General features: G+C 37.8%; 2 protein-coding genes across 10 annotated transcripts in view; both read left to right on the forward strand.

The window, feature by feature from the left end:
* Positions 1-17,099, forward strand: part of LOC133663647 (E3 ubiquitin-protein ligase TRIP12) — a 75,799-nt gene extending 58,700 nt beyond the window's left edge. For all 6 annotated transcript variants that reach the window (XM_062068278.1, XM_062068280.1, XM_062068281.1 and 3 more), the window contains 12 exons: positions 2,632-2,783; positions 4,858-5,000; positions 5,079-5,235; positions 5,314-5,412; positions 9,408-9,522; positions 10,338-10,492; positions 12,064-12,228; positions 12,359-12,523; positions 12,773-12,886; positions 15,353-15,447; positions 15,537-15,640; positions 15,707-17,099. In XM_062068278.1, the coding sequence (XP_061924262.1) occupies positions 2,632-2,783; positions 4,858-5,000; positions 5,079-5,235; positions 5,314-5,412; positions 9,408-9,522; positions 10,338-10,492; positions 12,064-12,228; positions 12,359-12,523; positions 12,773-12,886; positions 15,353-15,447; positions 15,537-15,640; positions 15,707-15,903 (1,661 nt within the window). In that variant the 3' untranslated portion in view covers positions 15,904-17,099. The remainder of the gene's footprint in view (positions 1-2,631; positions 2,784-4,857; positions 5,001-5,078; positions 5,236-5,313; positions 5,413-9,407; positions 9,523-10,337; positions 10,493-12,063; positions 12,229-12,358; positions 12,524-12,772; positions 12,887-15,352; positions 15,448-15,536; positions 15,641-15,706) is intronic.
* Positions 17,100-19,448: 2,349 nt separating this feature from the next.
* Positions 19,449-24,645, forward strand: part of LOC133663648 (delta and Notch-like epidermal growth factor-related receptor) — a 130,755-nt gene continuing 125,558 nt past the window's right edge. Inside the window, exons 1-2 of one of the 4 annotated variants that reach the window (XM_062068287.1) lie at positions 19,466-19,601; positions 19,996-20,220. Coding sequence is in view for 2 of the 4 variants with exons in the window: in XM_062068284.1 (XP_061924268.1) it covers positions 19,584-19,601 (18 nt within the window). In the remaining 2 variants the exon portion in view is untranslated. Of the gene's footprint in view, positions 19,602-19,995; positions 20,221-24,645 lie in introns of all 4 variants that reach the window. The other 3 variants (XM_062068284.1, XM_062068285.1, XM_062068286.1) reach the window with 3 other exon arrangements.

Raw genomic sequence — 24,645 nt, forward strand, 5'->3', positions numbered from 1 at the left:
TAAAATAGCTTGTTAGCTTATAATAACAATATTGCTAATTCTTGATTAATCAGGTCATGAGAAATTAATAGAGTATTGTTCACAGTTTTTGGATATTTTTTAAGAGAGATTTATGGGTGGAATGTTGTTGTTGGCATCCGTAAGTCTCGGAAGACAATGGATTGGCGCCCCTTGGATATGATTTAGTTGGTCATGCAGCGTCTGCTGTGGCTGTACAGACCCACACGGGAGTGACAGTCTCTGTTGCACTTGGTGCATTTATAAGTCGAGTCAGCGACAGGATGTAGTTGCTTGCTCTTTCTCTGAGCTCGCTTCTCATTTGCAAGCTGGCGGAGTTTTGCCTCGCCAGCTTTCAGTCCAGTGTTCACGGTGTGTCTTCAGCTGGATCTGTCCTGAGCAAGCTCTTCCCAGGTGTTCAGGTCCATGTCGAGCGCTTTCAGGTCACGCTTGCAGACATCCTTGAAGCGGAGATGTGGCCGTCCCGTTGTCCTCTTGCCGGAGGCAAGCTCTGCGTAGAGGATGTCTTTGGGGATCCGGCCATCGTCCATTCGACGCACATGGCCCAGCCATCGAAGGCGACGCTGACGGAGCAGAGTGACCATGCTGGGAATCTTGGATTGCATCAGCACCTCATTGTTTGTCACACGATCGCTCCATATAATCCCGAGTATGCGACGGAGGCAGCGCATGTGAAAGGCACTTAGCCTCTTCTCCTGCGAGGAGTACAGAGTCCAGGATTCGCTGGCGTACAAGAGAGTACTTAGCACGCAGGCACGATACACAGCGATCTTGGTGTTGATTGTCAGCATGCTGTTGTTCCACACTCTTTGCGACAACCTGGCCAAGGTTGTGGATGCCTTGCCGATCCTCTTGTTGATCTCTGCTTCCAGTGAGAGGTTGTCAGTGATGGTGGAACCAAGGTATGTGAACTGGCTGACGACCTCTAGTTCAGTCGTTGATGGTGATACAGGGTGGTTCAGCATCTTGGGCCATCACATTTGTCTTCTTCAGACTGATAGTCAGGCTGAACTCTTCGCATGCCTTTGCAAAGCGGTCCATCAGGCTCTGTAGCTCTTCTTCTGTGTGTTGGTGGAATAGCGTACTTTAATTATCTGCATTGTTAGTTACATTTTAGTTGCCGTATTTTACGACTTAAAATGAATCAAAATAGAAAAACATGTGGCAAACAACAAATTTTGCTTGACGATATATTGGCCTACAAATTACTGCTAATAAATTATATAATTGCCATTATTTTTTGAGACCAAATTAACCACTGATGGAATGATAATACATAATAATAATAATGCATGTATATCCTTTCAAATGCAATACATTTGTATTTCTCGTATGTTTTACCTTTGTAGGTGGAATATAAACTTTTACATCTCCAAGTTAAATAAAACAAATAACAATAAAACATACTTTTTGCACCTAATTAAAAATCACTACCTAAATTCAAAGAAATATTTTAATGAGTGGATGCGATACCCTCAAATACACACAACAAATAGAATAAATAAAATGGCTTTTCAGTTGAGAGGCATGATTTATGATCTACAATAAACTTTAAGGGAGCAGGGAAACGAGGAATCAGCTGATCAGTCGATGATGTAAACATCGGCACACAGGACTTCACGGTGCCGCTGTAAATAGTTTAAAGTACCAATGATTGTCACACACACACTAGATGTGGTGAAATTTGTCCTCTGCATTTGTCCCATCCCCTTGGGGAGCAGTGGGCAGCAGCGGCGCCGCGCCCGGGAATCATTTTGGTGATTTAACCCCCAACTCCAACCCTATGTTGCTGAGTGCCAAGCAGGGAGGTTATGGGTCCCATTTTTATAGTCTTTGGTATGACTCGGCTGGGATTTGAACTCCAACCTACCGATCTCAGGGCGGACACTCTTGTCTGCGTTAGCGCTTATAATATTAATATCACTAATACTTGGTTAATATTCAAGTCACAAAACGTAAGTGGAGTATTGTTGGCGCTTTTTAAATGGTTATTTATCAGATTTTATGGGCGGAATAGTGGAGCTCCCGTGGCTCCGCTGTAAGCAGACTTTTATTTACGTTTATTTACTATTAAGAATGCATTAACAAAAATCCATCCGTTGTGTCTTTCATAATGATTGTGAACGATAGGCGGCAAAATAAAAATAAAAACCGGAGTTCCTTTTAAATTGAAATATTTCCACACTGGCATGTGGTTTTGTGATTAGTTTGTCCATTTTTGCTACTACATACTGTATGTTGGTCACCCACCAGCGGCCCCACCTCGATGTACAAAGAGTCAAAGACACTTTATGAAGAACAAGAGAATTTACACCCTTCTTTTCATTCCGCTATGGCACAAACGCACACACTGCTGAAACCGATGAAAAGCATGAGTGCTCTTGAAGCATGCACATGGCGATTTGTCGACGCTGGAAAACTTAGCATCCTAATTTTCATTTATCGTTGGTTAATTGATGAATTATCGAAGGTCTTGTCTTACACAAGGATTGTGAATGATTGGCAACATTTCTAATATAAGGGCTGTTCCCCTTTAACAATAGCTTGCTAATCATTGTATCTGACGGAAAGTGGTTAAAAGTTGGCGGATAAATGTAATGCTGGTGTTTCCAGATGGTGTGTGTCCCGGCATCGCCAATCCATTAGAGACGTACCTCTCATCAGAGCCACCAGAGACTATAACCTTTGATGACCCATCCTTGGAGGTCAACCTGCTGCTGAGGGTCCTGCACTCCATCAGTAGATACTGGTTCTACGTGCATGATGTAAGTCTTCAGTTATTAATAGAAGCTGTGGAGTTTTTTTTGTTTTCATTTTCACTTATTGACAGGGCGATAAAACGATATTGATATATATTGCTAAAAAAATGTTTCTTCGAAGTAATAAGAGACAATTCCGGTAGCATTCATTTGTCCATGTTCTAAAAGACGTAAGACTAGTCTACTAATGACAACTGCAGCAACACAGAAACATAATATGTAGCCAAGGTGAAAAAGAGGTCTCACTCTCCCGTAAGACTTGGCCGAGTGAAGTGTGTGAGGTTGGCGGCTTCAAATAGTGCTAATAGGACAAATGATATCCAACAAAAAGTGTGAAATGTTCATGATAAACATAGACATGTCAGAAGTGAGTTTATGATTTGCATAGAGTAGTTGTTTTCTCCCTTCTCTTATCTTATACCAGTGATTCTCAAATTATGGTACAGGCTCCATCTAGTCGTACGCCAAAGAATCATTTATTAAATATTCAAACAGTGTTACTGTTCAAACTGTGTGTTATTTTACAGTGGCCAAAAATATTAAATATACTTAAACCTCTGCCTTGTTTTAATGAATATTTAGGCCTACTACGCTACTGTGTTGTAATGTTGGTCATCAGGATGGTACTTGGAGAGCCAAGTGTTTTCTGAGGTGGATCTTGGTGAAAAAAGTTTCAGAACCACCGTATTATACGATTTAGGAAAATATGGCATCACTTGCGGATGTGTTGTGTCCAACTTACAATTTAGTGATATATATATATATATATATATACTACATGTACAATGATGTGTAGATCATATTTAAAATCAGAGGACACTTACATGGAGGAGAATGTTGTTTTTATTGCCCGTACGTGTCATAAGGCGGACAAAATTAAAAACATTTGAGTAAATAACTTCCCGTTTTATTGTTGAATAAGGTTTAAAATATAAGATAAAGTTGCACATTGTATTATGCAAAAATGTTGTCAGCGTGTCTGGAACTGCGTTGGTGTATGTGTGCGGACTACGCACCACGCTCCAGTTTTGTGCATGTACCTTACACAATAACAATAACCTTAATAGCTCGGGGCGGTATAGCTCGGTTGGTAGAGTGGCCGTGCCAGCAACTTGAGGGCTCCAGGTTTGATCCCCGCTTCCGCCATCCTAGTCACTGCCGTTGTGTCCTTGGACAAGACACTTTACCCACCTGCTCCCAGTGCCACCCACACTGGTTTAAATGTAACTTAGGTATTGGGTTTCACTATGTAAAAGCACTTTGAGTCACTAGAGAAAAGCGCTATATAAATATAATTGACTTCACTTCACTTAATAATGATGACTAGGGCTGCAACAACTAATCAATTAAATCGATTAAAATCGATTCTTAAAATAGTTGCCGATTAATTTAGTCATCGATTCGTTGGATCTATGCTATATAGACTGGACAAATATTGTGATGATTTTTATCCCATATCCCTCACCTCTATTCTCACATTTTAATGCAGATTTAAGTTCATCAAGTGTTTGTGCATACTATCATACAAATTACAAAAACAAGACACTTACTTTTAGTCAGTTACATTTTTCCAAGCTAAAAATATGACAAGAATACCACCGGCTATCTTATGTTACCATTAGTGGATTAACAGAACGCATTTGTTTTCAAATTGGATGTTTTTTACAAATACAAAGTTTGTTATAATAAAAAATGTTCCAATCCGAAGAAAAAACAAGTGGTGTTTATGGCAGTCACTCACCCTGTCTCGTCAACGCGTACACGCATGGAGCAAAAATACAAAAGCAGTCCCAAGAGAAGCAACAAACAATTTGTCTTCATGTTGTTGTTATGATAGAATATACATTCAATGACAGCTAATGCTAACTATCTAAATTGCTATTATTAGCTAACACCCAAAGCTAATGTGTGTGCACTCCTTACATGCGTCATTACGTCCTGGAAGCCATAAAAGGGTGGTATAAATGATGTAAAATACATTGGAAAGTTAGTGCCTCTAAGCATCTTTGTAAATGTTGCAAACCGCCCCTTTAAGCAAACATGTTCGAGTTGTATCATGGTTGTCACTGTGTTTTTGCAGAATGCGGTGTGTAAGGAAATCATTCCCACCAGTGAGTTCATTAACAGTAAGCTGACAGCCAAAGCCAATCGTCAGCTTCAAGACCCACTGGTTATTATGACGGGGAACATACCCACTTGGCTTATCGAGCTCGGAAAGACTTGGTAAGTATAAGAGAATATACAGTAGTATAATTGTTAATATAGTCACCAATATCTGACCAGGTTGTGTTCTCTCTGCAGTCCTTTCTTCTTCCCCTTTGACACCCGGCAGATGTTGTTTTACGTAACTGCCTTTGACCGTGACAGAGCCATGCAGCGCTTACTGGACACAAACCCTGAGATCAACCAATCAGATTCTCAGGACAGCAGAGTTGCACCACGTCTCGATAGGAAAAAGGTGTGGTACAGTGCAAGTTTTTTTTGAATTTATTGTTGTTACTATAATTCATATTTTGTGTTTGGTTAAATCTTTCAGAGGACAATAAACCGAGATGAACTGCTCAAACAGGCAGAGTCTGTGATGCAGGACCTTGGAAGTTCACGGGCGATGTTGGAGATTCAGTATGAGAATGAGGTACTTTAACTGGGCCAAATGCAGTTTTCATTTTGTCAACTAATAATTGTCGTCTTAGCTATCGTCGACAATCTATTTTCCCCTGACGAAAATATGAATCAAAACAAAATGCACGTTGACTAAAATGATAACAAAATTAACTGACAATTTTGTCAAAATATAAAAAGGAGACAAAAATGTTGAGAGAAACTAAGTTCATTCATATTTAATTGTCTTGTAGATGGGTGGGACAAATTTGAAATATATCCAATCACAGTTCTTTAATACGGTACAAATGAGAGGGGCATTTAGTTACAAAAGGAGAGCCAATCATATGCGTTTCCTTGTAAGATGAGGAAGTTGGATTTCTCACCGTGAAAACAATAATGTGTGGATTTACCATGTTCCACATTGTACTATGTATACACCTGGGAAAAAGACACATTTTATTTTTGTCGCTATATGATATCATCAGCAGGCATCGTGACATCTCTATTAGTGTTTCTTAATCAACATTGTTTGGCCACCATGGCCCCTAAATGGCTGTCAAAAAATTGTTTCTCAGCTGTGGTCTGTATGGGCCACAGCTGTATTGAGTTGTAATGCATTTTAACCACTTGTGGCAGTAATGACAATCTCAAACAGAAGAAGTCTGAAGCTAAACTCATAGAAAAGTTTCTTAAGCGCAAAAATTATGACTACAGGGGTGAAGCTGTATTTTCATTGGCACTTTAATTGTACTAACAGCTTAGTACATATATATTATTGATTGACTTTATTGATGTTAGCACTGTTATGAGTCCATTCTTATGAAGCATATTTGGTTAGTACTTATTTTTATAATAAGCCTGACCCAAGCCTAAATAAATCATAATATTTGTGATCAACACAGCTTTCATATCATTTGACAATATTGTAAACTAGGTAGGTTAGACATAATTATTGAATACGATTAAAATAATGAATAAGATAACTGATTCAGTGTTAATGTTTTGAGTGGGCCTTGGGCCCCTCTGTAGTGGAAAAGTTGGGCCGTGAGGTCAAAAACGTTAAGCCCTGATCTACAAACTGTAAGTTAAAGCTACTGTATGTGTATTTTCTGCTTCCGCTTGCCCTACATTCACAAAGAAATTATAATGAAGGCATGCATTGTAACTCTCAACACATGTACATACCAGCTTTGCCAGAGACGTAGCATAAATAACAAAAAAAAAGTGCCTGAAAGATATATATTGGCATTAACCATTGTATGCATCATACATCATTCCTGACCATACGATCATGCTACTTATGTGTTAGACAAATGATCTGCAGGTAGTCTAAATAAAGGTGATTTTAAAAAAAACTTATAAAGAGGCCTTATCTTTTATATTTTAGTCAACTAAAGGCCTACTGAAATGAATTTTTTTTATTTAAATGGGAATTTAAATGATCCATTCTATGTGTCATACTTGATCATTTTGCGATATTGCCATATTTTTGCTGAAAGGATTTAGTAGAGAAAATCAAAGATAAAGTTCGCAACTTTTGCTCGCTGATAAAAAAAAGCCTTGCCTGTACCGGAAGTAGCGTGACGTCACAGGAGCTAGTATTCCTCACAATTCCCCATTGTTTACAATGGAGCGAGAGAGATTCGGACCGAGAAAGTGACGATTACCCCATTAATTTGAGCGAGGATGAAAGATTCGTAGATGAGGAACGTTACAGTGAAGGACTTGAGAGGCAGTGATGGACGTATCTTTTTCCGCTCTGACCGTAACTTAGGTACAAGCTGGCTCATTGGATTCCACACTCTCTCCTTTTTCTATTGTAGATCACAGATTTGTATTTTAAACCACCTCAGATACTATATCCTCTTGAAAATGAGAGTCGAGAACGCGAAATGGACATTCACAGTGACTGAACATGTAAATACACGATTAATAATATTCAGCTTTGCGAAGCTAAAAAAATAGAAGCTAACCTAGCAACGTAGCCAACGTGATAGCATCAGTCTCAAATGCAGATAGAAACTAAATTTTAAAAAAACCCTGACTGGATGGATAGACAGAAGATCAAAAATACTATTAAACCATGAACATGTAAATACACGATTAATAATAATCAGCTTTTCGAAGCTAAAAAAATAGAAGCTAACCTAGCTACATAGCCAACGTGATAGCATAGCAGTCTCAAATGCAGATAGAAACTAAATTTAAAAAAAACCCTGACTGGATGGATAGACAGAAGATCAAAAATACTATTAAACCATGAACATGTAAATACACGATTAATAATATTCAGCTTTTCGAAGCTAAAAAAATAGAAGCTAACCTAGCTACGTAGCCAACGTGATAGCATAGCAGTCTCAAATGCAGATAGAAACTAAATTTAAAAAAACCCTGACTGGATGGATAGACAGAAGATCAAAAATACTATTAAACCATGAACATGTAAATACACAATTAATAATAATCAGCTTTTCGAAGCTAAAAAAATAGAAGCTAACCTAGCAACGTAGCCAACGTGATAGCATAGCAGTCTCAAATGCAGATAGAAAATAAATTTAAAAAAATCCTGACTGGATGGATAGACAGAAGATCAAAAATACTATTAAACCATGAACATGTAAATACACGATTAATAATAATCAGCTTTTCGAAGCTAAAAAAAATAGAAGCTAACCTAGCTACGTAGCCAACGTGATAGCATAGCAGTCTCAAATGCAGATAGAAACTAAATTAAAAAAAACCCTGACTGGATGGATAGACAGAAGATCAAAAATACTATCAAACCATGAACATGTAAATACACGATTAATAATATTCAGCTTTTCGAAGCTAAAAAAATAGAAGCTAACCTAGCTACGTAGCCAACGTGATAGCATAGCAGTCTCAAATGCAGATAGAAACTAAATTTTAAAAAAACCCTGACTGGATGGATAGACAGAAGATCAAAAATACTATTAAACCATGAACATGTAAATACACGATTAATAATAATCAGCTTTTCGAAGCTAAAAAAAAATAGAAGCTAACCTAGCTACGTAGCCAACGTGATAGCATAGCAGTCTCAAATGCAGATAGAAACTAAATTTAAAAAAACCCTGACTGGATGGATAGACAGAAGATCAAAAATACTATTAAACCATGAACATGTAAATACACGATTAATAATATTCAGCTTTTCGAAGCTAAAAAAATAGAAGCTAACCTAGCTACGTAGCCAACGTGATAGCATAGCAGTCTCAAATGCAGATAGAAACTAAATTAAAAAAAACCCTGACTGGATGGATAGACAGAAGATCAAAAATACTATTAAACCATGAACATGTAAATACACGATTAATAATATTCAGCTTGGCGAAGCTAAAAAAACAGAAACTAACTTAGATGCGGCGGCGGGCTTACTCACTGTAGTGCGTCTGCTATCCTGCTCAAAACACAACACAACCTCCTGGTGTTGGTGTTGCTGTAGTCCGCCGCTCCACCGATCGCACCTACAACTTTCTTATTTGCAGTCTCCATTGTCCATTAAACAAATTGCAAAAGATTCACCAACACAGATGTCCAGAATACTGTGGAATTTTGTCGAAGAAAACAGAGGTATTTGAATTGGGTCCAAACACTTCCCTTGCCCTCGTGACGTCACGCGCATACGTCATCATACCGCAACGTTTTCAAGCGGAAGTTTCTTTGGAAGTTTAAAATTGCACTTTATAAGTTAACCCGGCCGTATTGGCATGTGTTGCAATGTTAAGATTTCATCATTAATATATAAACTATCAGACTGCGTGGTCGGTAGTAGTGGGTTTCAGTAGGCCTTTAAGTTTACTGTAATCTTAGGTGACTGAAATGTTGTACATTTTGTTGACTAAAACAATCAATATAGATGACTAAAATTAGACTAAAATTAAAATACATTTTCGTCAAAAGACTGACAAACTAATTTAAAAGCTGCTGTCAAATTTAACACTGGTTAGATTTTATTAAAGTTTGATATTCGCTGTAATAACAGAACTTTGATTATCTTCCAAGGTGGGCACAGGTCTTGGTCCTACTCTGGAGTTCTATGCTTTGGTGTCTCAGGAGCTCCAGCGGGCAGACCTTGGACTGTGGAGGGGTGAAGAGGTCACGCTGACCAATCCTAAAGGTACCATCAAATACTTTTTCCTCTGCAATACGTTTTACTTTGAAGTAAAGGTATAACGGTATATGTCTTCAGATATTTTCATTGAGGACAGAGACATACCAAATTCCCAAGCGGTACACATTAATTAGCGAGAACAGGTTTTTTTTGGCTTGTTGTTCAGGCGTAGGCGGCACTTCTAAAAGATGAGGCGTGGAAGTGTGCAGAGGAGCACTTCTACTAGCTTACAGCCCAGCCAGCTTTGGCTATTGTGAGTCACGGCTTGTGATAGTGCTAAGAAGACAACAACTACACCCTCTTTGTTGTTTAGTAACACTTTGCCTTCCTGGTGAAATACTTAAAGGGGTCAAACACTTGCTTCCTTGTGGTCTAAATAACTTGTAATGGTGATTCTTTTGTCAAAATTTTGCATAGATTATGTTTTACAGACTGTTTTTAAGCAGCTTTCTGACAGTCTATTTAGCATGCGTCATTTTGTTGGCGGTCATATTTGTCTGCCTCAACTTTCACCGCTCCTTTTCCCTGTCATCCATGTTGTACTTTTCAGCGCTTCCATAGTGAGTCTACTTACAGATAAAATTCAAACCATACGCTACTTTGTATGAGAAATTGCAACAGCCAAGGATGCATGTATTATTTTTTTGGTGTACCAAAAAATAATGGAAGTGTGACATTACTACCAATATTAGCACTGAGGATGCTGTACCGTTATACCCCTACTTGTAAATAATCCTATGGATGTAAATGTGCAGGATTGCTATGCATGTGGAATATGATGATTTTTTTATTTGGCTTCTTCTTTGTTTCCACTCCAATAGGAAGCCAAGAGGGAACGAAGTATATGTTCAGTTCAAGAGGACTCTTCGCTGTTCCCTTCGGCAGGACAACCAAACCAGCTCATATAGCCAAAATCAAAATGAAGTTCCGCTTTTTGGGAAAGCTAATGGCCAAAGCCATAATGGACTTCAGACTGGTGAGAAATTGATTTTGTCGCTTTTAATAGGGCCGGGCAATTAATCCAAAAAGAATCAAAACCAACATTTATACGTTTAAACTGATGTTAACTGCTGTGTACCAAAACGCAATTCAGTCAGTTTTGTGGGCACACTTTATCTTCAATAAGGATGATGCTATCAAACACACTTTTTTCAAATGTCACAATATAGAAAGGAATCCATCAAAGAATCAGTTTTATTGTATAAATGACCTTTTCTTAAGGTGAAAGCTATTTCACACACCACAGTATTACAAATATTTCCCTTGCAAGAAATGTTTATTTTTATTTTCTCCTTTACAAGGGGAATGTGCTTGTTTCTTTGCAAAGCATTTTAGCTGTTTTCAAATCCGTTGTGTTAATAAATGGCCCTTAATTGTTCAGTTGTTTTAAAAGTATACAAATATTTAAAGAGTTTAACTGAGCTCAGAGTATAATAATTGTCAGGTTCAAACACTGATGACATCTATTAAAGAGACAAACAAGCAAGGAATTAAACAGACAGAATTCAATTTAGCTCAATTGAGGAGAAACGTCTGGGCTGTACTCTTGCACAGTCTCCCACCACGCTCTGACAAAAAATTGTACGCCTTCTCTTTTACTTTGACTTTCCCTGATTACATGGCAACAGTTGTTTCTAAAGAAAGGGGGTCGTAAACAGCCGCTGCCTTTAGTCACAAAACAGTTCTAAGAAAAGATGCCTGAAGGGGAGTCAGGTCCTGCTTCCTCTCCGCTTTGTAGATCTCGGGTCAAGATAAAATCTTCTTGTGGATTACAATACATCAAAGAAACTGATACCTTCATGTCGCTTCCCATTCTACACAGTGGAGTTTTACAAGCCTTTTGATGGGTAGGATCAAAGACAGCTTTTGTCCTCTCGCCGGGAACTCATGGCAACACAAAGTTTTGTGATAACTTAGATACAATTATTCTGACAATAATTATGCAGCTCAATATTTGATTAATCTTGATTTAGATTTCTTCCAGAATTGCGCAGCCCTAGTTTAAATTTTTTTTTTTACAAACTAATTTCTTTAGGTGGAAATGGACGGAATTGGGAAAACTCCATTATTTCAAAATCCATAGAAAAACATTACATATGTACAGTACATAATTGTATTATTATATTCTATGATGGCTGAAATATGCTATAACGGAGTCACTACGTTCGCCCTTCTGATGGGGTTTTGATCTACTTATGCTAATGAGCACATGATCTGCAAATTTCTATGCCAAAATGCTGCTGTTGGCTAGCTACGCACTGTATTTTCTTGTGTAGTAGTGAACAATGGCGATTGAAGCGACATCCTGATTGTTGCTGGAGCTGAAACTAGTCAATGTGGGATGTCGGTCACTTGTATTTAAAGTTGCGCTGGTATGAATATATTTATATCATGTTCATATAACTTCTCATGTTTCCCTATTACATTTTTCTTCACTGAGACGTCCTCAGTTTGCGTCATTGTTTCTTTTGTTGTGGTGGATTTTTTTACTCTTATGCAAAATTAAAAAAAATTCCCAGTGTTAAATCTTTTTATTGTAATTTCTAGCTGGACCTGCCACTGGGGCTGCCATTTTATAAGTGGATGTTGCGGCACGAGATGTCTATAAGCTCCCATGACCTGGTGAACATTGATCCTGGTGTGGCTAAATCTATCCAGCACTTGGAGGATATTATTCGCCAGAAAAAGAGGCTTGAACAGGACCGATCACAGGTAATTTGTAAACAAAATGATTAAACGGAGTGAATCAGCTTTCAATTTCATCTATCACAGCAGCTACTGAGTATTTTGACTAATTATTCACAAACAAGTTGTTTATTTTTCAACTTTTGTGTGTGTGCAGACAAGAGAGACTTTACAGCAGGGGCTGGAGAGCCTGAACATGAACGGCTGCTCAGTGGAGGACCTCGGGTTGGACTTCACACTCCCGGGATTCCCTAACATTGAGCTGAAAAAGGGTGGCAAAGACGTACCTGTCACGATATACAACCTGGAGGAGTATCTCAGGGTATGTCCTCCCTATTTATTTCATTTCATGGCCTGTTTTTCAATAAAGTTAGTTGATTATTTGGATAGAAAACCGAAGCAATAACAAAACATCCAACATGATTAATGTGGTATCACCCCCTAAACTTCTGATGTACTGTGATGTAATACCAGTGTTGTCTTTTGGTGTTGTCTCTCTGGTCAGCATTTGTTAGTGTTTACGTTCAGTTTTTGCAGGAATTTTCTGATGTGGCCTTTTTTTCTCGCCTAGTTGGTGGTGTACTGGACTCTAAATGAAGGCGTGTCAAGACAGTTTGAGTCTTTCAGGGAAGGCTTTGAATCCGTCTTCCCGCTACATCACCTGCAGTATTTCTATCCAGAAGAGGTAAGCCTTTTTCTCCCCATATAAATCGAGTTTATTCTTCCTACTTGCAATTATCCCTTTTCCATTGTCAAAAGCAGGCACTATGAGGTTCTGTCTAGGGCTTAAATCAGTCGGTGCTCCTCACCTGAACCTTATTGCGTAACTAATCAGATGGCGCCGTGGGCGGGAGAATGCTGGACACAGAGAACCACGGCCGCATCTGAACCAAAATAACACGTTTTAAATTAGGAAAAAAAATTGCATTCAATGATTGTTACATTTGAAATGATACTAACGGTGATAAAAGAGGCCAATATTACTATTAGCAATATCAAAAAAAGGCCAATGTGGATGTATGTCAACATACCATTTATCAGTGGTGATAATCGATCAACCGATAGTGTGAAATTATTGCATTAATTGAGATTATTTGGCACGTCATGTTTTCTATAATATACTTTTTAATCTCCAATGTTTGTTTCTGCAGTCTCATCATTTTATTTTGTGATGATGGAAGGTTTGATGTTCTGCTGTGATTCTGTGATTGATGGGTCTTTGTAATTTAATTACATTAGGGCTTTCAAAGTCAACGCAGTACTATGCTTTAACTATAATTTTCTTTGACGACGCTAATTTTTTTGATGTGCGATTTAACGTGCACGCGTCCTGTGTGACCCTCGGCCCATTCTGTAGCGTGGGAAAATGTATCTGTGTTCAGTTACTATTGAGCCGCAAGCGGGACACAAATAGCGAGCAGAAATGGCCAAAGAAGATGGTAAATTATGGAGAGCCCAGGTCCAAAGCCATTACAAGTCATTCTCTTGACAAGACCATTTTCATCCACGATCGGTGTGCGTCGTCATCACTGGAGCCAATGCCTGCTGGAACGCTTGCATTCAGAGGGGTGAAGCTTTACTTTTTTGTTTAGACTACAGTATATTGCATTTATAACTGAACAAGTTGATTGCTTCTGTAACTGGTTTAGTAAGATGGAATACAAACTCAGCAGAAATGAAGGACGATAGGCAGAAAGTCAAGAGGCACTTTTTTACTGTCATCAAAACATGTCCAGACACCTCTTCTCAAACCAATCACACACATCCGACTTCAAAATTAAAGCGTTACGCGTCACATCCAGTCTAACTAATTTAACAAGAATGAAAAATGTCCTACATTACGATCATGCTTTTATTGTCAAATATGTTTTGTAATGTAATCTGTGATAATTCTACCTAAATAAATGCTAGTACATCAGTTGAGGAATATATACAGTATATATTTTATGGCAGTCTGCAGTATTGTGTATATTATTTTATGACATGTTCTGGTTGATAGTCGTCAATTACTGAATTTTTAATAGGCTGAATATTACACTTAATTGAGAATGTTAAGCCAAAGTCCTGCAGCAATTTGAATACCATTAAATTACCAGTATAATGGAAAAACAAGTTGTAACAACTTGGTATCGGATCGATACCTAAATTTGTGGTATCATCCAAAACTAATGTGAAGTATCAAACAGAACAATAATGGATTGTTACATTTTAACAGAAGTGTAGATAGAACATGTTAAAAGAGAAAGTAAGCAGATATTAACAGTAAATGAACAAGTGGATTAATAATTCATTTTCTACCACTTATCCTTCATAATTTTTACAAAATAATAGAATGGAAAATGACACAATATGTTACTGCATATGTCAGCAGACTAATTAGGAGCCTTTGTTTGTTTACTTACTACCAAAAGACAAGTTGTCTTGTATGTTCACTATTTTATTTAAGGACACACTTGCAATAAGAAACATATGTTCATATGTTTATTTTGTTGAAAAAAAGCCAATAATGCAATTTTTTGTGGTCCCCTTTATTTAGAAAAGTATCGAAATAATTTTGGTACCTGTACCAAAATATTGGTATCGGGACAACACTAGACTGCAGTATTGTTCAATTAAAAGCATGTGAAATGTTCGCGAAAATCTAAGTTTTGAAACATTTATTTTTGCCTCAAAATATCCCTTCTGCCTTTTTTTTTTTTTTGGTTTTATGAAAATATCCTTTCTGCGTTTGTTTTTTTTGGTTTTATGAAATAGCGATGAAAAACGCTCTAAACAAAATGTGTTGAACACCCGACCTCGACAAACCTTTGTTTGCTTACTTACTACTAAAAGACAAGTTGTCTAGTTTAAAGTTCACTATTTTATTTAAGGACAAACTTGCAATAAGAAACATATGTTTAATGTACCCTAAAAATGTTGGTTTAAAAAAAGCCAATAATGCAATTTTTTGTGGTCCCCTTTATTTAGAAAAGTATCAAAGTACCAAAATATTGGTATCGGGACAACACTAGTCAGGACTGGAGCAGCAGCATTCTGGATGTACTGCAGCTGCTTTAGACCCCAATGAGAAGCTGCTATTCTGCAGTGGAAAAGCGGCAATAGAAGCGATCACTCAAATAAATAAATGTCCCTCTTTTAATTGTGCCTGCAGCTAGACCAGCTGCTGTGTGGCAGTAAGTCAGAGACGTGGGACGTCAAGACGCTGATGGAGTGCTGTCGACCGGATCATGGCTACACACACGACAGGTGAACTTGCGCCACCTGATTAGGGTTTCACCATCCACAGCAAAGTGAGGGAGTGTTGAAGACTAGTGGAATCTTCTTTGCCTCCACAGCCGGGCTGTGCGGTTCCTCTTCGAGGTGTTGAGCAGTTTCGACGCCGAGCAGCAGAGACTATTTCTGCAGTTTGTCACGGGAAGCCCACGACTGCCTGTTGGAGGTGAGACGACGCACTCGCCTTTTGATGAAGCGCACATTTTTTTAACGTCTTGTCACTGCTCCGCAGGTTTCCGCAGCCTGAACCCCCCGCTGACAATTGTGAGGAAGACCTTTGAGTCGACCGAGAACCCCGACGAGTTCCTCCCTTCAGTTATGACCTGCGTCAACTACCTGAAGCTGCCTGACTACTCCAGCATAGAGATCATGCGAGAGAAACTGTTGACTGCGGCTCGTGAGGGCCAACAGTCGTTCCACCTTTCCTGATCTCTCACCATCTCACATTCAAATGCCTTCTTCAGCGACTGATGAAATCATGACTTCCTTCTTTTTTTTTTTTTTTGTAATCACATCAAGGCTACATACATGTACAGCCTTCTTGTTAGAGAAGCAGCTTGCAGAAACTTTAAATATATATTTGCTGCCCCGACTCTCAAGAAAAACGATAAAAAAAACCCACAAATAGAAAAAGGTGTTCCATGACACACAGACAGTTAAAATGTAAAAGAGAGTAAAACTTATATCAGTAGTTGAGTCATGTTAAAAAATTATGAAAACATTTGGGTGACATTTTAAATTGCATTGCTGTGATATTTAAGGAAGAAAAAAAAGAAAAAAAAAGGGATGACTCCTCTCCAAAGTGGACAATGTCTGGGTGGGAGAGTGGAGGCGCCATCAAGCAAGCTCGGTTTACTTTAGCTCCAAAGATCGTTTGTACAGACAAATTTGCAGACTTTGCTCATTCTACACATTTGCTAGAATAGCTCTTTTGTTCCCACGGCGTCTGTTTGTCCGCATTCCCCTCATTTTGTGTGTTGAGTGAGTGAACGCGTCCGACCTCGTTTAGCGTTCCCTCCCCTGTCGCTTCAAGTTGCGTAATCGAGAATGTGGGTAGTGATGAACGCATATTCTCATTTCCACCAACCCCCCCTTACTTAAGTTGAGATTGTGTTCTGGCCTCCAGCTTCTAGAGAGCTTCATCTCGAAAGAAGCATTGTTACCAATGTGTTGATCTGGTTCAGGTGTGTTGCTCTTATTTTGACCACGTAAAGCGTCTCTTGGATTGGTATGGTTATCAAGAGCGACCCTCAACACATAATGTAGCTGGGCACAAACCTTTGACTGCTCTCATTTTGTTGTTTCATGGCCAGGCAGCATTTCAATTTCATTTATGGAGTTTATATGCAGTTTCACGCCCTCTTTGAGGTGAGAATGTCTGCTTTTCCTTTTTTTTTTTCTTTTCTATATGGTCTATTTCTTTGCTGTAGTTTTTTTTCTTTGCACTGCTGGCTTGGAAAAAAAACAATAGTGGTGTGCACCTGCAGTCTGTGGCCAGGGGAGGGCGTCACTGTGTGCATTCCTGGCCCAATCGTTCATGTGCTGGTTTCTAAGATCTGCAATAATTTACTGCATCAGGTTCATGTTTTTACCTGAACATAAATAAAGTAACTGTTTGACTCAACGTTTGTCTTTTGTTTTTGTTTTCACATCATTTGTGTAATGTATGGAAATAAAGATGTAATACTGTACACATAGTGAGCTTCGAAATGCAGGATCTGGGGCCAAAATTGCTGGGACCATTTTTGGTTCTGTTTCACTAGGTGTTTTTTTTAAGTTCTAGGAACTTTTTGGGCCAAGTTTGCATGGATCCTCACATTTTTTTTTAATGGAAATTTGTTGAAAAATGAATCCATTTGTCTTTTTTGTATGCTTTTAAACTTCTAAATTACTTTTTTATATGTATATAAAACCCATCTCAATTGCTCTATAGTGTGATGTACAGATAAAGAAAGTAAATGGTGGTAAGCAGGTTTTTTTTTCTTGATCTCTGATTGCAACCCAGGAGTATTGACTTTTTGAATGGAGCCGTTCCTTTCAAGAAAACCTTTTCAAAAAGCTGCCTCATTTATGTGTGTACATGAATGTATGTGTGTGTATTTATATGTGTATATTTATATGTATGTATGTATGTATGTATAAATATATATACGTTAGGTCAGGAAAAAACAGGCTATTTCATCCTTACATGCCTGTTTTGCAGTTTCCCTGCTCTTCAGGGGATTTTATAAATAAAAATAAAATCCCCTGAAGAGCAGGAAAACCTGCAAAACAGGCTTGTAGGAGTGAGATAGCCTGTGTTTTTTCCTGACCTAATGTATATTCCACTCTACCCCGGTATGGAGCACTGTATAACGGATTAACCACAGAAACCTCGACTATGTGTGTGTGTGTGTGTAAATATATAAATATATATATATATATATGTATATATATATATATATATATATATATATATATATATATATATATATATATATATATATATATATATATATATATATATATGTATATATATATATATACATATATATGTATATATATATGTATACATATATATATGTATATATATATATATGTATATACATATATGTGTATATATATATATATGTATGTATATATATGTATATATATATATATGTATATATATATATATATATATATATATATGTATATATATATATGTATATATATATGTATGTATATATATATATGTATATATATATATATGTATATGTATGTATGTATATATATATATGTATATATATATATGTATATGTATATATATATATGTATGTATATATATATATGTATAAGTGTATATATATATATGTAAATATGTGTGTATATATATATATGTGTGTATTTATATGCATATATATATATGTATGTATGTATGTATATATATATATATGTATATATATGTATATATTTATTTTAATATATACATTTATAATATATATAAACATTTATATATATATACACTTATATATATTTATATTAACATAACAAATTACATTTTATATATATATATTTAAAAAAAAAAAAATTCATATATTTATTTTGAAACAATCACTAGTAGCAGTTATAGGGGCGGCATGGCGTAGTGGGTAGAGCGCCCGTGTCAGAAACCTGAGGGTTGCAGGTTCGCTCCCCGCCTCTTACCATGCCGTTGTGTCCTTGGGCAGGACACTTCACCCTTTCCCCCGGTGCCGCTCACACCGGTGATTGAATGTTGAATGAATGATAGGTGGTGGTCGGAGGGGCCGTAGGCGCAAATTGGCAGCCACGCTTCCGTCAGACTACCCCAGGGTAGTGGGGTAGCTTACCACCACCAGGTGTGAATGAATGATGGGTTTTTAACATGTAAAGCGACTTTGGGTACTTAGAAAAGCGCTATATAAATCCCAGGTATTATTATTATTATTATTATTATATTGTATTATAAAGATGCGGAAATAAATAATTACATTTTCCACAAATAGTGCTCTATTGGTGGAAATTACAAATATCAGCTTTAGTTTTTTTTGTTGTGTTTTCATTGTAAACATTCCTTAAGGTGGCGCTATATCCACATGCTTTGACTGTGACATCATCACAATTTTCACTTCCCTTAAAACACAGCACAAGAGCATTTTAGCAATATAGAAAAAATACACAATGCGTAGGAATAAAATGCATTCATGTACATAAAAAATACAAATAAAACTCGGGAAAAAAATATAAACTTTATTCAAATGTGAATTCAAGAAAAATACAGTATTGCCTTACCTGGTGTGTGTGCCCTTCAACTTCTTTACATATCAGAACGGTTACAAAGAAAAAGTGAATAAAAAAAAACATTAAAAGTAAATAAAAATGCTATGTTTTCTTTGACACAGTCTCAGTTTCCAGTCGGACGGCTTCCAAACGAATGGCTCGAAACTGCCTATCGGTTTACATTGTTCAATTAAAAGAGCCGATCAAAAGACTCGACTCGTTCACGAACGTCACACCTCCAGTGAGGAGCGGGAAGCTATTGCCTTTCATGTAGTCGAGCTGCACCGTACTTGTTTTCATTCAACACTTTTATACTCTGCTTTTTAACAGATTCAGAAATATGTTCACACATGGACGGGAATCTAAAGGTAAATCCCCTCTTAGTGTCACTTCCAAAAGGCAACGTTAACGATTTATTTTAGCGAAGAGTTGAGCCATTTGTCTGGTGAGCTAACTGGAGCTAACGTTAGCTGTTTGATAATCGCTCATAATGTTAATTTGTTAAAGGCCTACTGAAAGCCACTACTACTGACCACGCAGTCTGATAGTTTATATATCAATGATGAAATCTTAACATTGCAACACATGCCAATACGGCCGTGTTAACTTATAAAGTGCAATTTTAAATTTCCCGGGGAACTTCCGGTTGAAAATGTCTATGTATGATGACATATGCGCGTGACGTCACTAATTAAACGGAAGTATTGGTACACTATTGAATCCAATACAAAAAAGCTCTGTTTTCATCTCAAAATTCCACAGTTTTCTGGACATCTGTGTTGGTGAATCTTTTGCAATTTGTTTAATGAACAATGAAGACTGCAAAGAAGAAAGTTGTAGGTGGGATCGGTGTATTAGCGGCTGGCTGTAGCAACACAAGCAGGAGGACTTTGACTTGGATAGCAGACGCGCCAGCCGACGCTAGCCGCCGACCGCATTGATGATCGGGTGAAGTCCTTCGTCCTTCCGTCGATCGCTGGAACGCAGGTGAGCCCGGGTGTTGATGAGCAGATGAGGGCTAGCTGGTGTAGGTGGAGCGCTAATGTTTTTATCATAGCTCTGTGAGGTCCCGTTACTAAGTTAGCTTCAATGGCGTCGTTAGCAACAGCGTTGTTAAGCTTCGCCAAGCTGGAAATTATTAACCATGTATTTACATGTCCATGGTTTAATAGTATTGTTGATCTTCTGTCTATCCTTCCAGTCAGTGGTTTATTTATTTTGTTTCTATCTGCATTTGAGCCAGATGCTATCACGTTAGCTCAGTAGCTAAAGAGCTTCACCGATGTATTGTCGTGGAGATAAAAGTCACTGTGAATGTCCATTTCGCGTTCTCGACTCTCATTTTCAAGAGGATATAGTATACGAGGTGGTTTAAAATACAAATCCGTGATCCACAATAGAAAAAGGAGAAAGTGTGGAATCCAATGAACCCTTGTACCTAAGTTACGGTCAGAGCGAAAAAAGATACGTCCTGCACTGCATTCTAGTCCTTCACTCTCACGTTCCTCATCCACGAATCTTTCATCCTCGCTCAAATTAATGTGGTAATCGTCGCTTTCTCGGTCCGAATCTCTCTCGCTGCTGGTGTAAACAATAGGGAAATGTGAGCAGCCCTCCAGCCTGTGACGTCACGCTACTTCCGGTAGGGGCAAGGCTTTTTTTAATCAGCGACCAAAAGTTGCAAACTTTATCGTTGTTGTTCTCTACTAAATCCTTTCAGCAAAAATATGGCAATATCGCGAAATGATCAAGTATGACACATAGAATGGATCTGCTATCCCCGTTTAAATAAAAAAAAATTCATTTCAGTAGGCCTTTTTGGAATGACTACTCTCTAAATGATGCACTCACTTTTAGAGTAAATTCACCAGTAAATTTAGCTTTATGTCATCTGCGCTGCTGGGGTAAATGTTCAAACTGTACTTAAATGCAACGCTGCTTCATGCTTCTTTAATATAAAATCATGAATACAAACATGTAAATGTATCGCGAGTGAGAGTCCATTTTGGGAAAAAGGCTAAATGCAGCATTACACAGATAGTCATTATTTTAAAGGCCATGACAAAACATTTGCAACACAACAATATAAAGAAAATATGTACTGTATTTTCCGGACTATAAGGCGCACTTAAAATCCTTTTTTCCCCCTCAAAACTTGACAGTGCGCCGTATAACTCGGTGCGACTAATGTACGGAATAATTCTGGTTTTGCTTACCGGCCTCGAAGCAATTTTATGTGGTACATGGTGTAATGATAAGTGTAGATGGCAGTCAAACATTAGAGATACATGTACCGTATTTTTCGGACTATAAGTCGCAGTTTTTTTCATAGTTTGGCCGGGGGTGCGACTTATACTCAGGAGTGACTTATTTGTGAAATTATTAACACATTACCATAAAATATCAAATAATATTATTTAGCTCATTCACGTAAGAGACTAGACATATAAGATTTCATGGGATTTAGCGATTAGGAGTGTCAGATTGTTTGGTAAACATATAGCATGTTCTATATGTTATAGTTATTTGAATGACTCTTACCATAATATGTTACGTTAACATACCAGGCATGTTCACAGTTGGTTATTTATGCCTCATATAACGTACACTTATTCAGCCTGTTGTTCACTATTCTTTATTTATTTTTAAATTGCCTTTCAAATGTCTATTATTGGTGTTGGGTTTTATCAAATAAATTCCCCCAAAAAATGCGACTTACACTCCAGTGCGACTTATATATGTTTTTTTCCTTCTTTATTATGCATTTTCGGCCGGTGCGACTTATACTTCGAAAAATACGGTAGACTGCACTATGTTGGCAATATGACTCAAATAAACAACACCAATATTTTATATGTTCCATTGAAAATATAGAACATTACACACGGCGCTCAAAAATCGATCAAAATGTTTTAGTTCGACTTTGGTAAGCTATGAAGCCGCACTGCTTGACGTGCTTCAACATACGAGTATTATAATGGTGTGTGTATAAGGTAAGACATATCATCTGGTGTTTTGTTTCACCATAATATGCAAAAGCTACTTTTCTTACCTTCTGGTACCTGCTGATCTGTATTTGGGATCTGCATAAATCCTGAAAAATTGCGCGCGTCCGCCTTTGTAGTCGGTGCAGACACCGTAGTCGATTAGTTTCTTCTTTTTCTCTACCTTCTTATTATCTGACATTCATCCTCTGCTATTGCCATTTCTAATATAAAGTACCGTATTTTTCGGAGTATAAGTCGCACCGGCCGAAAATACATAATAAAGAAGGAAAAAAAACATATATAAGTCGCACTGGAGTATAAGTCGCATTTTTTGGGGAAATTTATTTGATAAAACCCAACTCCAAGAATAGACATTTGAAAGGCAATTTAAAATAAATAAAGAATAGTGAACAACAGGCTGAATAAGTGTACGTCATATGACGCATAAATAACCAACTGAGAATGTGCCTGGTATGTTAACGTAACATATTATGGTAAGAGTCATTCAAATAACTATAACATATAGAACATGCTATACGTTTACCAAACAATCTGTCACTCTTAATCGCTAAATCCCATGAAATCTTATACGTCTAGTCTCTTACGTGAATCAGCTAAATAATATTATTTGATATTTTACGGTAATGTGTTAATAATTTCACACATAAGTCGCTCCTGAGTATAAGTCGCATCCCCGGCCAAACTATGAAAAAACTGCGACTTATAGTCCGAAAAATACGGTAATGTCATGGCTGTCTTGAGTTTCCAATAATTTCTACAACTCTTATTATTTTGTGATAGAGGGATTGGAGCACATACTTGTTGGTCACAAAAAACATTCATGAAGTTTGGTTCTTTAATGAATTTATTATGGGTCTACTGAAAATGTGAGCAAATCTGCTGGGTCAAAAGTATACATACAGCAATGTTTATATTTGGTTACATGTCCCTTGGCAAGTTTCACTGCAATAAGGCGCTTTTGGTAGCCATCCACAAGCTTCTGGCAAGCTTCTGGTTGAATTTTTGACCACTCCTCTTGACAAAATCGGTGCAGTTCTGCTAAATTTGTTGGTTTTCTGACATGGACTTGTTTCTTCAGCATTGTCCACACTTTGGGAAGGCCATTCTAAAACCTTAATTCTACCTTGATTTAGCCATTCGTTTACCACTTTTGACGTGTGTTTGGGGTCATTGTCCTGTTGGAACACCCAACTGCGCCCAACACCCAACCTCTGGGCCGATGATTTTAGTTTGTCCTAAAGAAGTTGGAGGTAATCCTCATTTTTCAATGTCCCATTTACTCTCTGTAAAGCACCAGTTCCATTTGCAGCAAAACAGGCCCAGAGCATAATACTACCACCACCATGCTTGACGGTAGGGATGGTGTTCCTGGGATTAAAGGCTTAACCTTTTCTCCTCCAAACATTTTGCTTGGTATTGTGGCCAAACAGCTCAATTTATGTTTCATCTGACCCCAGAACTTTCCTCCAGAAGGTCTTATCTTTGTCCATGTGATGTTGGATATTGCTTGCAGATACAAAGTCTCCAAGACCGAAAAGTATTAGACTGTATCCAGTAACAAACGTGTTAGCATCATTCAATTTACTGCGCCATGAGCTTAACTTTGTGAATTCTTGTCGCCAAAAAAAACAACTACCGTAATTTCCGGACTATAAGCCGCACCTGACTATAAGCCGCACCAGCTAAATTTAGGGGAAAATACAGATTGCTCCATATATAAGCCGCACCCGACTATAAGCCGCAGGGTTTTGATGTGTAATTACCGTAGTATATAGGGGTTCCTGCTACCACGGAGGGGATTGTCGGGACAGAGATGACTGTTTGGGAACGCAAAGCGTCCCATTTATTAACAATAAATCTTTCAATCAAACTTTCACATCTTTGACATGGCGAACAGCATTCGTGCAGAGTACAAATAATACAACGGTGCAAAGTAATACAAAGTGCTCGCCTGTACGTTATCAAAATAACCAGCCTACCGGTATATGAAAAGTCAGTCTTTAATCATTGTGTCATCGTCTTCCTCCTGCGTACTAAAACCACCGAAATCCTCTTCGTCGGTGTCGGAGAAGAACAGGCCGTAAATAAGCCGCACCCTTGTATAAGCCGCAGGGACCAGAACGAGGGGAAAAAGTAGCGGCTTATAGTCCGGAAATTACGGTACCACTCTACTTCAACTTGAAGATAGCATAAGTCCATTCCAGACAGTTAATAATGAATAGGTTAGTGTTTTTCCAAACCTAACATTGCTCTTTTAATTTTACTGGATCAAACCTTCTCTATGGCTGGATGGAAATTGCATTCATTCCCAGTTATATTTGAATATTACTCTGCACATTCAGCTTGGTTAATTGCATTTACCCTCCTTGCACATTTTAACACTCACTAATCAAAAGGCCATCTT

Source organism: Entelurus aequoreus, linkage group LG13, assembly GCF_033978785.1.
Source record: "Entelurus aequoreus isolate RoL-2023_Sb linkage group LG13, RoL_Eaeq_v1.1, whole genome shotgun sequence".
NCBI lineage: Eukaryota > Metazoa > Chordata > Actinopteri > Syngnathiformes > Syngnathidae > Entelurus > Entelurus aequoreus.